Source organism: Triticum urartu, chromosome 5, assembly GCF_003073215.2.
Source record: "Triticum urartu cultivar G1812 chromosome 5, Tu2.1, whole genome shotgun sequence".
Classification (NCBI taxonomy): Eukaryota; Viridiplantae; Streptophyta; class Magnoliopsida; order Poales; family Poaceae; genus Triticum; species Triticum urartu.
Genome location: NC_053026.1, coordinates 561978729 through 561993455, shown reverse-complemented (window position 1 = coordinate 561993455; position 14727 = coordinate 561978729). Strand labels below are relative to the sequence as shown.

The 14727-nt window shown below is 44.5% G+C and overlaps 2 protein-coding genes across 2 annotated transcripts; one reads left to right on the top strand and one right to left on the bottom strand.

The window, feature by feature from the left end:
• Positions 1-348: 348 nt before the first annotated feature.
• LOC125510746 lies at positions 349-1212 on the top strand. The gene is made up of 2 exons (XM_048676002.1): positions 349-539; positions 640-1212. Exon 2 carries the CDS (start codon positions 659-661, stop codon positions 1016-1018), a length of 360 nt encoding a protein of 119 aa, XP_048531959.1. The 5' UTR covers positions 349-539; positions 640-658; the 3' UTR covers positions 1019-1212.
• A 346-nt stretch (positions 1213-1558) lies between these two features.
• Positions 1559-7099, bottom strand: LOC125510745 (transmembrane protein 147). Its single transcript, XM_048676000.1, has 7 exons — positions 6860-7099; positions 4481-4550; positions 3859-3921; positions 3657-3771; positions 3030-3145; positions 2814-2938; positions 1559-2024 (listed from the first exon to the last, which is right to left on the bottom strand). Exons 1-7 carry the CDS (start codon positions 6934-6936, stop codon positions 1904-1906), a joined length of 687 nt encoding a protein of 228 aa, XP_048531957.1. The 5' UTR covers positions 6937-7099; the 3' UTR covers positions 1559-1903.
• Between the last annotated feature and the right edge of the window lie 7628 nt (positions 7100-14727).

Sequence of the window (14727 nt, the reverse complement as noted above, 5' to 3'; positions counted from 1 at the left end):
AAAGGGGTAGGAGGCCCTCATATCACAGTCGTCAAGGAGATAGATAACAGAAGAGCACATTTTACTTGTTTTGATTTTATGTTCGAAGGTCGTGCTTCAAATGATGAGGCTCGCAATTTTGTAAAATTTTCGCTTATTTCCTCTCATGATCCTCTTTGTATCCCTTTGAATATTGTTCCAAATTACTAATAAAGTATGGGATCCTAAAAAAGAAGTAAACTGTACTACTCCTAGGCCAGCGTGTGGATTCCACGAACGACTCTCGCGAAACAACAAAGGGGGAAGCATGCACATGTGGACCAGGTCCGGCCAATGGGGATCCATCTAGCCACCAATTGGACCTTCTCCTTTGGAGGAGCAAGGATAAACTGCCCTCCGGCCACCGCCCGTTGCCTCCCGCACCTTATCCTCCCCTGATCCCCCGTACAAAACCACTCCTTCCTTTCCCTCCATGTGACCCACCCAACCCCAAGCACCGCAGCCGGCCACACTCCCTCCTCCTCCTCCTCCTCCTCCTCCAGCTCCAAGAACTCCAAAAGGTAAGCGATCCAAGCCGCATTCCCGTACCAGATCGCAGCTCGCCACCAATCAGCTGCGGATTACTCAGTCCTTGCTTTGTTTCCGTGGGTTCGCGTGCAGGTTCAGCCGAGCTCGATCGATGGCGTCGCTCTCCGTGGCCACGCTCCCGCAGCTGGCCGGCGCGCCGGCGGCGGCGGCGGCGAAGAAGAGGTCCGGCGTGACGTACGTGGAGGGCATGAACGCCTACAGCGGCCTCAAGGGGCTCAACAAGGTGACCATGCTGGGCGTGCGCAAGAGCGCCGACTACAAGTTCGCCAGGATCGTGGCGTCGCTCAGCCCCGCGGGCAAGAGGCGCGGGGGCTCGTTCGGCGCGCAGTGCAACGCCGCCGGCGAGATCTTCCAGATCGCCGTCGTCATGAACGCGCTCACGCTCGTCGGCGTCGCCGTCGGCTTCGTGCTGCTCCGGGCCGAGGCGGCCTACGAGGAGTCGGAGGAGTGAGTGAAACCCAACCCACCGCCGTGTGCCTGCCCTGACCAGCCGTTTCAGTTCGGTTCAGGCTGCTGCTGTTTGGCTGGCGCGTAAGCCGTGATATATAAAACGTGATGTATGCTATTTTACATTTGGTTTTGTATCAATGACAATTGATTGATGAATACCCCGGAAACACATTTTTGGAGGCTCAGCCCTGCAAATTTGTCTCTCGATTGTCCGCCGCTTGTATGATTCTTCTCTAGAAAGAGTACACTTCTTAAGGGAAAATGTTCATAGGTCATAGTGCACCATTGTCTAACAACTTTCAGACCCAAAGTCATACATACTTGGTAGTAAGGTGAGAAATCTGAAACAACAGTGTACTCTCTTCAGGCTTGGAGAATAACTACAAGATTTTCACCCGCGGGGCATTCGATTCACAAGAATATGCCCATGTTGACCTTAGTTTCTTAGAATTCCTAGGAGGAATACACTTCGAAAGGGAAAATGTTCTGCAAAACTGATAGCACAACATTCAGAAGTCATAATGCAACATTGTCTGACATCTTCCTGAAACGACGGTGTATTTTCTCGTAAATCTGTGAATGTCCTGGCTTCAGACTAGAAGATGCAATGCTATTGAGCAGAATATGCAATACACAGAACAGGGAATAAAGGTGCTACGTTTTAGCTCGATTCCTACAAGAGCACCTGTTACAGTAGCGCTCATTAGATCATGTGTTTCTGCACTATAGCAAACAAATAAGTAAAACGTTCTGCTAAAGAACCCTCAAAAAATAGTTATGGTAGTGGCAAGGCTCTAAGCAGCATTCTAATTTTGCCCAAGTACAACAAGAGACATCTCGGGAGCGCCCGATCTCCGGTAAATCTAGCAGTGCTTTGTTCTGTTGATTACATTGGCCTCTGGCAAGCCGAGAACAGCTGCCAGCTGATGAAAGCCATAACCAGCGAGGAGAAGAGCTCGAAGCCGACCACCTTGGGAGTCTGCCACTCCAATGATCTCCGTAAGTAACTGCAGCATCGTTTCAGCATGTTTAGCAGCGTGAACAAGAATGAACAAAAAATAATTGAATAACATGGCCGTGAAAGTGCAGCACATAAACAAATGGACCAAATGGTGATGAATACAGAACGATGTTTCAACTGAAAACAGGTAGAAAATAATTTGATCATTCTAAATATTTTAGTACGTATCCACTAAAAATGTCAACATGAGCATGCCTGATTTGAAAGAAACTGCCCTAGTAAACTTGGCAAACAAGAGATATTACTTCCAAGATAATATTTACTCAAGTTGCAATGGCTTGTGATGTTTCATACACATGCTATTGTGCAGCACACGATAGGGCTTTACTTCGGATACCATTAACTGAACTCTCTGTGTGTCCTAAAATTTCAGTGGTCCACAAGGAGAGATAAAGTTCTAAGACAATCATTACTGACTTGTAACTAAGGATATTCCATGGATAGGAGAGATGCACCGACTTTAGAGTTAGCATGATAGGACTGTAATGAAATTTTGGACAAGAATGGCAGTAGGTCAAAAGTTATATGGAATACAGCAGAAATGTTTGTGGATGGATATATTTTTCTCAGATCCGTATTGACCACGTGTAGGAGGTAGGTATTAAGCCAATATACATAGATTGACACAAATCCTGCAAGATTTACCAACATCTACTTGCTAGTACTTCATAACCAAGAACAGTTTCTCAAAAAAAAAGGAAATAAGAACATCAACATATGTTGAAGCATGATAATTATTCTTTTTGAGGATTACTGCAGATAGAAACGGGATTACCTGGTGATAGATGGCATTGTTGCCAGAAGCAGAGCACATGCATAAATTATTGGAATTAAAGTCCTAGGTTTGTTCTTCCTCAGCCACATCAAGGATCCTAATGCGGCAAGGGAGAGGGTCATCACCTGCAGAAGTACAAAAGTAAGTCTTCTGAAATTAGGATAATCAAAAAAAGGAAGCTGACATTATATTTTTCACACTATATAGTAGCATTACAAGATTGGCATTTGCTTCGAGCCCTTGGAATATGTACTCCCAAGTAAATTCAAGCCCTCGTGCCCCAATCCAGAGAGGTGCCAGCCGGTGCAGAACTGAATCAGCAAAAGCCCAGCCTGAAACCCCAAAAAAGTCCAATAGATCAATGGTAGTCAAGATAAGGTTAAATTGCAGCTGGAAATAAGTCAAAGTATTGTATCACTTCCCAATTTATCTGGAGTAACAAACTTAAGGAGGCCCAATTCAATTTAAATAATAAAGTGAAGTAAGAGCATTCAATTTCCTGAGAAACGCTATCAGTAGCCAAAATAAGCATGTCTCTATTCTTTCAATTGTGTGAATGACAAAAGCATGAGCACGAAAACAAATTTCAGTACAGCTAAAAGGCAAGCAGCAATTACAAACATCAACATCAGAAATGCATCTGTTTATAAAAAGGTTGACCAGCACAGTATAGAAGGAAAAGTTGGAATTTAAAGGTGTAGTGGGGAAGGTGAACATACAGAATGGAGATGGGAAATGAGATTAAAACAAACATATGTGACTATCGATGAAATGTTATAATTTGACAAGACACACTTCAGCTAAATGAAATCAGAAAGTGAACAAGCACAACTACGAACTCACCAAGACCAACAGCCTGGAACTTATGGTTCTGGGAGATGTTTCTGTGGGTCAACTGTGTCAAAGCAAAATAAAGGCCAGCAACATCTATAAACCCAATTAGAATTTTCATTAATTCCTGCAGGGTTGAAAATAATCGGAAGATTAGATACACTGGCAAACAGGGTAAATCCAGGCATGTTTTGTCAAAGTGCGTAAAATATACCTGGTAGGGATCAAAGCTATCATTCACATCAGGCACTTTGAGGAATGTTGCTAAGCAAACAAGCTGCCATTATAAAATAGCAATGGTTAGCAATCCCACAAATCTCTTCCATGCAACTGGTGATAAGCATAGAAAACTATATGCCAAAACTAAAACATAAACTAGGCAATGTAAAACATCATGTGGTAATAAAAAGAACCAAGAATAACAAACAGGCTAAGCTGACAGTATCAGGATGACAAGCTTCAACTTGTACTGTGATTTTTGGACAAACAGGACTGCATAGCAGGGAAGATAACCAGTACAAACCATGAAAATTGAGATGCCATTTACAACCTTTTAATAACTAATGGAATTTCAAAGAAAAAAAATCAGCCTGCTGAGTGGCATACAACCCTCGAACGATCAGTTTGCTGTCAAAACTGGTACATGAATGTTAGATAAAGAAAAAGACTAGTTGAGTGGTCATTCCAAAGAACATATTAATTGTAGAAGTCAAGTAGTTGGCAAGGGCACATTGATCAAACAACTAAAAAGTTTCTCAAGCAATGACAGATTAATGAATGGTGGATTGTTTGGGCATGTCAATCATGGTACTAAAAATCCACAACTAGTTACTCACCTTTACAAGTGCTGCTCCCAGATAAACAACAGCTGCTTTTACACTAGTGCCAATCGTGTCATACTCTGACCTGCAAAAGGTAGTATGGGAAACTTATTACTGCTTTTACACCAGTGTTTAATGCAGCAGATCAATACCTCATTTATGGTTCTTATTTCGATGAGTCACACACGATAGTATGTGAAAGTTATTACTGGACTACACCCCTTAACCATTGGTACTTATCTTTTAACAATCACACACTAGTGTGCAACTCTTATTACTGGAGTATATAACCCGCTCATCAACCACCAGAAGGGACATATGGAAGTAGGTTGGCAGCGTGCTTCCCATATACAGCAGCCTCATCGCCATCATAGTATGCATAAAGAACCTGATGCATGTTCAGCAACATCTGGCAGCTGACACCATGCCCTGGAGCTGCACACAACACTGCTTCCACAGGAAAGACATGGGTTTCCACCTGTGCTGAATGCCACTGCCTATACAGATCCATGGCACCCACTGTCATAATTGGTGGGAAGTACTGTAGATTGGTAGTTGCCATAGAAGCACGGGCAAAAAGAGCAATGTGCGCAAAAGGGAAAGATGTTGATGGTGTATGCTACCATTGATGATACTTCAGATGCTTAACAAAATTGCAAGATGGTGTAGATAATATGGGTGCGTGTGATGGGCTGATGATTGATCATGGACCTGTAATAAAAAATATGTGGACTAGCATTTGTGCAGGCCAAGCTAGGTCTTGCCGTTTAAAAAACTACCTGCTGGAGTCCGGATAAGTTAGAGATCATATAGTGTAAGATTTATTTACAAATTTGCTAAGTGATTCTTGGATGATGGGGAGGTGGCAAGATGTGTAGTAGATATTTTTCAAAGGTTGTTTCTGCTGATACTTTTTCTATGTGTGCCGAAGGATGTTGTTCACATATGAAGGTCATACCACAATGGTTTGCTGTTTATTTTTTGTAGTGCTCTGATTGGTCGTGATCAGAAACTTTGTTGAACTGAATTTGCCCAGGACTTGTAGCATGTCTTACATAACTCACAACTCACACTTGTAACATTCCAGGGACAGGCTAATTGTCATGCATGACTAATCGAGTAGGCAGCTTTGGAGCTTTGTAACTGTGCTTTAGTATAATGCAAACTTTGAAATTCTGTGAAGGTGCTTTAATAGAACGCATACTTACTGTAGTCACAGCGGCGGCGCTAGGAGTCAGACCCAGTGATGTCAACGCTATATACTTATGCAATATGTGGATCAGCTATAGTTAATCACAAGCCTATTAGTGCAGCTAACCCAAATTTTATGTTGTCACTTGACATCACAAACAAGGACTAGCACCACCACTGTGTAGTCGTATACATTTGGAGTATTGCTAACAAGAAACAAACCTAAGAGTAAAAATTATCCGGGCGTATGCCTTGTCTATGATTGACGCAACTAAACAACATTTCCATAAAGGAAAAGAATACAAATTGAAAGGAGAAAGTGCCTTCTAGACCTAGCCCAAAAATAAAAGCAAAGTCTTCTTCCACACTCTTTGTAACCCTTGGTTGCTCCTTGTGTGGAATTAGTGCCTCTGTCTTACAAAGTAAAAATGAAAAAATAAAGGAAACGATCATTTTTTTGTTTCAAATCAAATCTGATTAGCTTAGTATTGGTTGGGCGTTACACCAATTACAAATAACGGTGTCTACTTAAATACAGTTACTACCTTCCTAGAATTATTATCAATACTTCAAATGTCTTCACCGCAGCTAGAATGTGTTACAGCTTCATATCACTATCAGACAATCGCATAGTAACTCTTTACTCAGCACATGGATAAAATTACCATGTATTCTCTTGTTTAACTAACATCAAGTTCTTGACGAGGTTCGAGTTCATTACTCAGAGCACTTCATATTGTTAGCGTGCAACTCACACAGGCAAGTCTTCTACTGTATCATCTTCCCATCCAACTTACAAAATGAGCTACAATGCTCTGAACTTACTTGACAGTAGAGGAGACATAAACCACACTAATTATGACTAAACCAATCAGATTCAATTCGAACAGCACAATTCAGCCGACAAAGCCCGAATCCAAGCGAACATTTCAGTAGAAACTCGTCTACACCACGCATTAAACCAATACCCTCCTAACCCTGCCTCAACTGAGCAAAATTCACTGAAACCGCACTGATCAAAACCCCATCCGACGAGCCAAAATCGCACGCGGAACCAACAGTGTCCGGCACTCCTACTCCGCCGTGCCCGGATCACGCAACCAAGCAAGGACCAGACAGCTTGACGGACACAGATCTAACACGTTTGGGATACGGATCTCGTGGATAGAGAGGGGAGGAGGGGGAGAGAGGAAGTTAGCTTACAGGGGGGTGGCGGAGTAGTAGACGACGTGGGGGCCGAAGGTGAGGACCGCGCAGTTGAGGAAGTGGAACACCGTCATCTCGTCGGCGTCGTCGTCTCCGGCGCCTGAGCAACGGCGAGGTCGAATCGCCTGATGCTGCGCGACGATTTCGAGATGCAGCTGGGTAATGGGCTCGAGATGGATCCGGTCGAGCTCTAAGTAACAAACACGCTCGGCGCACGTGGATTGGTTCGTGGGCTTCGCTCTAGTCGACAGGCAGATGGGCCTAAATGAAGTGCTACCCCCCTTGTGTTAGAAAAAAACAATATCCTACTGCCCTTCCCCACAAAAAAATCCTATACCCCTAAAAAAATGTTAGAAAATCCTTAAGAGAGAGTCAATCGAGAAATGCTAAAAAAACATAAAAAATACTCCCTCCGTAACAAAATCTAAGACGTTTTTTATGCCCTATACAAAACCAAAAAAGTCTTACATTTTGACATGAAGGGAGTACTAGTAATTACTAAATGTTCTTTGTTTATGGTAAATGCTAAATGTTATGCTAAAACAAAGAAATGGAAACTACCCTAAGAAAATGCTAATGTTCTAAAATAACTGAAGACATATTAAAGAGACAACACACTCTCCAAAGTACAGAAAACTTGCGTGTTGCTCACTCGCATATGCTAGGAGAGAGATGTAGAAGAAACACAATGGACAAGAAACTATCCCGTGGAAACCAATAACTCGGTGGAAACATCGAAACCCAAACATGAGCCATCAGATCTAAAACGTGGGTAGCTTATTAAATCTTGTGTTTTTGCATACAAGCACCCACAATGCTAGTTATTATTTTGCACAAAGGATCTAAGCTTTTGTGAAATATGCGGAATGTGTTTGTGGGTGAAGCGCCCCTAGATTTTCATATCCAACGACCACATATGAGTTTCCATGTTTCCACTGAGTGAGTGGTTTCCATGTGATACTTCCTCCACAATGCCACAATGGGCATCTTGATGTTGTCTTGTTTTGCTTCTTTAAGAGACGGTTACATAAAACACAATGACTTTCGACCGAGCCCCAAGTCTTGATTCGTTCTTAGTATTGTACTTCTCATGGCGAGATATGAAAGACGCAGCTTTACTTTTGCTGATCTTTATGGTGTTTTCAAGTCACTTTTTCATGGTCTATTTTCTAGGTTGAGGACACGGTGACTTGAACCCTCGGTGAAACTGCAATGCACATATAACATGTGTCACCTTTGACAGGAGAACCCTCATTTGGGGTTCCCTTTACTGTCTATATGAAAAATTAAATGCCAAAGATGTTTTGACTTGACATAAGTCAGTATAGTTGTGAAGCATGTCGTATTTGACAAACTACTACCATCGGAGAGAAAAATCGATAGAAAGATCACCTACCGATAGAAAAATAAAAGATGAAGGTAAAAGTAATAGTTTTTGTAGTAGGGTGGAAAGAGTTTAAAAAACATTGGACACACAAGATAGCATCTGTTGTCTACACATGGCGAGTGGTGAGGCATCCGACGGGCGCTCCGCCAATGGAACCCCCACCCTACTCCGAAGAAAATAGAACTATATGTGTGACAGTGTCCTCTTGTTTCACAAATCATATCGATAGAAGTGACTTGTCTTCATACGAAGAAACAAGCTAGTTAGGACCAAATTGGCTATGAGAATCAGCCAAGCCATAGTCCCTAGCCGCCATAGAAGGGGAGCACCATTATCGTATGTTTCTGATGGTTTCCCTCGTCTTCGGAGGTCTCTCAAACACCAAGAAGCAAGGAAATTATAGGTATTAACATTGGGGGATAGTTTTAGTCCCTTTTATGTCATATTAACATATTATTGGCGATAATCTCGCCGTTGATGTCGTACAGATGAAGTTTTATGACTCTATTACCATCCTAGCATGGTCATAATGGTTAGTTCATCTGCCATGAGAGAGCCACGGAAGGCCTCATCTTAATTATATGGACCTTTACATTGCATGCTGCAATGCACATAAAGTTTGTCAACGTGACCGACTATATATAGTCAGACAAAGCATCATCGGCAAATATCTATGCCTATTGGACGAGGCGACGGCCGAGTTGCATACTGCAACATCGGATTCCTATTTCGTTTTTGCCCTTCCGTTTTTGTTTCGATTGTTACCCAGTCTAGCATGTAATTGGTTTCTATTAATCCTGCTTATTTAGATAAAATGAACATCGAGTACCAGATAAGGGGTAGTTTGAATCCACAAATATACAAAAAAGCCTAAAGAAAGAGGGAAAACAACTAAGATTCTTAAGCTTTACAATTCTCGCCAAAGCCACAATTGTACTCGTTGTGGTTGCGCCATCATAACTCTCGTCAATGATGGGCAACATAAAGAAATTCAACTAGGAAGCACTTGCAAAAAGACATGTAGAGGACCAAATCTTGTTGATTCGCCACAATAGAAGATCATTGTGTATGATGAAGATGTTGGAAATATGCCCTAGAGGCAATAATAAAAGGATTATTATTATATTTCCTTGTTCATGATAATTGTCTTTTATTCATGCTATAATTGTGTTATCCGGAAATCGTAATACATGTGTGAATACATAGACACCAACATGTCCCTAGTAAGCCTCTAGTTGACTAGCTCGTTGATCAACAGATAGTCATGGTTTCCTGACTATGGACATTGGATGTCATTGATAACGAGATCACATCATTAGGAGAATGATGTGATGGACAAGACCCAATCCTAAACATAGCACAAGATCGTATAGTTCGTTTGCTAGAGTTTTTCCAATGTCAAGTATCTTTTCCTTAGACCATGAGATCGTGTAACTCCCGGATACCGTAGGAGTGCTTTGGGTGTACCAAACGCCACAACGTAACTGGGTGACTATAAAGGTATACTACGGGTATCTCCGAAAGTGTCTGTTGGGTTGACACGGATCAAGACTGGGATTTGTCACTCCGTATGACGGAGAGGTATCTCTGGGCCCACTCGGTAATGCATCATCATAATGAGCTCAAAGTGACCAAGTGTCTGGTCACGGGATCATGCATTACGGTACGAGTAAAGTTACTTGCCGGTAACGAGATTGAACGAGGTATTGGGATACCGACGATCGAATCTCGGGCAAGTAACGTACCGATTGACAAAGGGAATTGTATACGGGGTTGCTTGAATCCTCGACATCATGGTTCATCCGATGAGATCATCGAGGAGCATGTGGGAGCCAACATGGGTATCTAGATCCCGCTTTTGGTTATTGACCGGAGAGTCGTCTCGGTCATGTCTACATGTCTCCCGAACCCGTAGGGTCTACACACTTAAGGTTCGGTGACGCTAGGGTTGTAGAGATATGAACATGCAGTAACCCGAAAGTTGTTCGGAGTCCCGGATGAGATCCTGGACGTCACGAGGAGTTCCGGAATGGTCCGGAGGTGAAGAATTATATATAGGAAGTGCAGTTTCGGTCATCGGGAGAGTTTCTGGGGTCACCGGTATTGTACCGGGACCACCGGAAGGGTCCCAGGGGTCCACCGGGTGGGGCCACCCATCCCGGAGGGCCCCATGGGCTAAGTGGGGAGGGGAACCAGCCCATAGTGGGCTGGTGCGCCCCCCTTGGCCCACCCCATGCGCCTAGGGTTGGGAACCCTAGGGTGGGGGGGCGCCCCACCTGGCTTGGGGGGCACTCCACCCCTTGGCCGCCACCCCCCCCTAGGAGATCCCATCTCCTAGGGCCGGCGCCCCCCCTAGGGGGCCTATATAAAGGGGGGGAGGGAGGGGCAGCCGCACCCTTGAGTCTTGGCGCCTCCCTCTCCTCTGCTACACCTCTCCCTCTCGCAGTAGAACGGCGAAGCCCTGCTGCGGTGACCCCTGCATCCACCACCACGCCGTCGTGCTGCTGGATCTTCATCAACCTCTCCTTCCCCCTTGCTAGATCAAGAAGGAGGAGACGTCATGCTGACCGTACGTGTTTTGAACACGGAGGTGACGTCCGTTCGGCGCTAGGATCTCCGGTGATTTGGATCACGTCGAGTACGACTTCCTCATCCCCGTTCTTTGAACGCTTCCGCGCGTAATCTACAAAGGTATGTAGATGCAATCCGATCACTCGTTGCTAGATGAACTCATAGATGGATCTTGGTGAAACCGTAGGAAAATTTTTGTTTTCTGCAACGTTCCCCAACAGTGGCATCATGAGCTAGGTCTATGCGTAGTTCTCTTTGCACGAGTAGAACACAATTTGTTGTGGGCGTAGATGTTGTCATCTTTCTTGCCGCTACTAGTCTTATTTTGCTTCAGCAGTATCATGGGATGAAGCGGCCCGGGCCAACCTTACACGTACGCTTACGTGAGACCGGTTCCACCGACTAACATGCACTAGTTGCATAAGGTGGCTGGCGGGTGTCTGTCTCTCCCACTTTAGTTGGAGCGGATTCGATGAAAAGGGTCCTTATGAAGGGTAAATAGAAGTTGACAAATCACGTTGTGGCTTTCACGTAGGTAAGAAAACGTTCTTGCTAGAACCCTATTGCAGCCACGTAAAACTTGCAACAACAATTAGAGGACGTCTAACTTGTTTTTGCAGCAAGTGTTTTGTGGTGATATGGCCAAAGTTGTGATGAATGATGAATGATATATATGTGATGTATGAGATGTTCATGCTATTGTAATAGGAATCACGACTTGCATGTCGATGAGTATGACAACCGGCAGGAGCCATAGGAGTTGTCTTTATTTTTTGTATGACATGCGTGTCATTGAGAAACGCCATGTAAATTACTTTACTTTATTGCTAAACGTGTTAGCCATAGTAGTAGAAGTAATAGTTGGCGAGCAACTTCATGGAGAAACGATGATGGAGATCATGATGATGGAGATCATGGTGTCATGCCGGTGACAAGATGATCATGGAGCCCCAAGATGGAGATCAAAGGAGCTATGTGATATTGGCCATATCATGTCACTATTATTATTTGATTGCATGTGATGTTTATCATTTTTTGCATCTTGTTTACTTAGAACGACGGTAGTAAATAAGATGATCCCTCATAATAATTTCAAGAAAGTGTTCCCCCTAACTGTGCACGGTTGCGACAGTTCGTTATTTCGAAGCACCACGTGATGATCGGGTGTGATAGATTCCAACGTTCACATACAACGGGTGTAAGACAGATTTACACATGCAAACACTTAGGTTGACTTGACGAGCCTAGCATGTACAGACATGGCCTCGGAACATAGAAGACCGAAAGGTCGAGCATGAGTCGTATAGAAGATACGATCAACATGAAGATGTTCACCGATGTTGACTAGTCCGTCTCACGTGATGATCGGACACGGCCTAGTTAGCTCGGATCATGTTATACTTAGATGACTGGAGGGATGTCTATCTGAGTGGGAGTTCATTGAATAATTTGATTTAGATGAACTTAATTATCATGAACTTAGTCTAAAATCTTTACAACATGTATTGTAAATCAAATGGCCAACGTTGTCCTCAACTTCAATGCGTTCCTAGAGAAAACCAAGCTGAAAGACGATGGCAGCAACTATACGGACTGGGTCCGGAACCTGAGGATCATCCTCATAGCTGCCAAGAAAGATTATGTCCTACAAGCACCGCTAGGTGAAGCACCTGCTCTCCCTGCAGAATAAGATGTTATGAACGCTTGGCAGACACGTACCGATGATTACTCCCTCGTTCAGTGCGGCATGCTTTACAGCTTAGAACCGGGGCTCCAAAAACATTTTGAGAGACACGGAGCATATGAGATGTTCGAAGAGCTGAAAATAGTTTTTCAAGCTCATGCCCGGGTCGAGAGATATGAAGTCTCCGACAAGTTCTTCAGCTGTAAGATGGAGGAAAATAGTTCTGTCAGTGAGCACATACTCACTATGTCAGGGTTACATAACCGCTTGACTCAGCTGGGATTTAATCTCCCGGATGACGCGGTCATTGACAGAATCCTTCAGTCGCTTCCACCGAGCTACAAGAGCTTTGTGATGAACTTCAATATGCAGGGGATGGAAAAGACCATTCCTGAAGTATTTGCAATGCTGAAATCAGCAGAGGTAGAAGTCAAAAAGGAACATTAAGTGTTGATGGTGAATAAAACCACTAAGTTCAAGAAAGGCAAGGGTAAGAAGAACTTCAAGAAGGACGGTAAGGGAGTTGCCGCGCCCGGCAAGCAAGCTGCCGGGAAGAAGCCAAAGAATGGACCCAAGCCCGAGACTGAGTGCTTTTATTGCAAGAAAAGTGGTCACTGGAAGCGGAACTGCCCCAAATACTTAGCGGACAAGAAGGCCGGCAAAACGAAAGGTACATGTGATATACATGTAATTGATGTGTACCTTACCAGTACTCGTAGTAGCTCCTGGGTATTTGATACCGGTGCAGTTGCTCACATTTACAACTCAAAGCAGGAGCTGCGGAATAAGCGGAGACTGGCGAAGGACGAGGTGACGATGCGCGTCGGAAATGGTTCCAAGGTCGATGTGATCGCCGTCGGCACGCTACCTCTACATTTACCTACGGGATTAGTTTTGAACCTCAATAATTGTTATTTAGTGCCAAGTGTGAGCATGAACATTGTATCAGGATCTCGTTTAATACGAGATGGCTACTCATTTAAATCTGGTGCGCCCCCTTGGCCCACCCCATGCGTCTAGGGTTGGGAACCCTAGGGTGGGGGGGCGCCCCACCTGGCTTGGGGGGCACTCCACCCCTTGCCCCCCCCTAGGAGATCCCATCTCCTAGGGCCGGCGCACCCCCTGGGGGGCCTATATAAGGGGGGGGGGGAGGGAGGGGCAGCCGCACCCTTGAGTCTTGGCGCCTCCCTCTCCTCTGCTACACCTCTCCCTCTCGCAGTAGAACGGCAAAGCCCTGCTGCGGTGACCCCTGCATCCACCACCACGCCGTCGTGCTGCTGGATCTTCATCAACCTCTCCTTCCCTTTGCTGGATCAAGAAGGAGGAGACGTCACGCTGACCGTACGTGTGTTGAACACGGAGGTGCCGTCCGTTCGGCGCTAGGATCTCCGGTGATTTGGATCACGTCGAGTACGACTTCCTCATCCCCGTTCTTTGAACACTTCCGCGCGTGATCTACAAAGGTATGTAGATGCAATCCGATCACTCGTTGCTAGATGAACTCATAGATGGATCTTGGTGAAACCGTAGGAAAATTTTTGTTTTCTGCAACGTTCCTCAACAGAAGATTGGCAATCATACGAAGCATGTTAGCGAGGGCACCACACCAATCTAGACAGACAACCGCACCAGTATCGTGAGGCCAATTCGATGATATTGCTAAAAAATGCTTGAAAGGGGAGATTGTTGAGGAAGACGATGTTGTTGATGATGGCGATAGAGTCATCCCGACGAGCATCAAAGAATCAATCCATGAAGATCGACAGGACAAAAAATATCAAGCTCCTCGGCAACACTGCCATACCAAGTGTTGTCGAGATGGGATCAGAGCCAGAGGACTTTTGTGCAAGATAACAATGTCAACCATGATACGGAAACCTAACCAAAGACTTTCTTTGCTCCCAAAGAGAGATGAAAATCATCTCCCCGTCGCCCCGGTGTCGGAAAATTAGAGGGAAGCGAAGATTCGATATGTCCCTAAAGCCTAAACACCAAGAAGAGCAGCTTAGTGTTAATTAACAATGACGGATCGTGTGGCCTGTAACTCTTTTCTTTTCTAACGAGAAAAGCAGAACATCTGCTATTCCTGGGGAAATGTGGACACTTGTACAGTTACGCTGGTTGGTGTATTCTCAGTTCATGAGTTCTTCTCTTTTTTTTGCGGGTGCTCAGTTCATGAGTTCAATCAATGCTTAGCCGCACAACGTGGCCAGTGCCCAGTGC

What these genes read in the sequence shown, in the direction of transcription:
- LOC125510745 (XM_048676000.1), bottom strand. Translation starts at nt 6,936, where the DNA reads ATGACGGTGTTCCACTTCCTCAACTGCGCGGTCCTCACCTTCGGCCCC. An exon ending in TACTACTCCGCCACCCCCCT is followed by an intron (nt 4,551 to 6,859) that starts GTAAGCTAACTT and finishes TACCTTTTGCAG; the next exon opens with GTCAGAGTATGACACGATTG. An exon ending in ACAATGCCATCTATCACCAG is followed by an intron (nt 2,025 to 2,813) that starts GTAATCCCGTTT and finishes ACGATGCTGCAG; the next exon opens with TTACTTACGGAGATCATTGG.
- LOC125510746 (XM_048676002.1), top strand. Translation starts at nt 659, where the DNA reads ATGGCGTCGCTCTCCGTGGCCACGCTCCCGCAGCTGGCCGGCGCGCCG.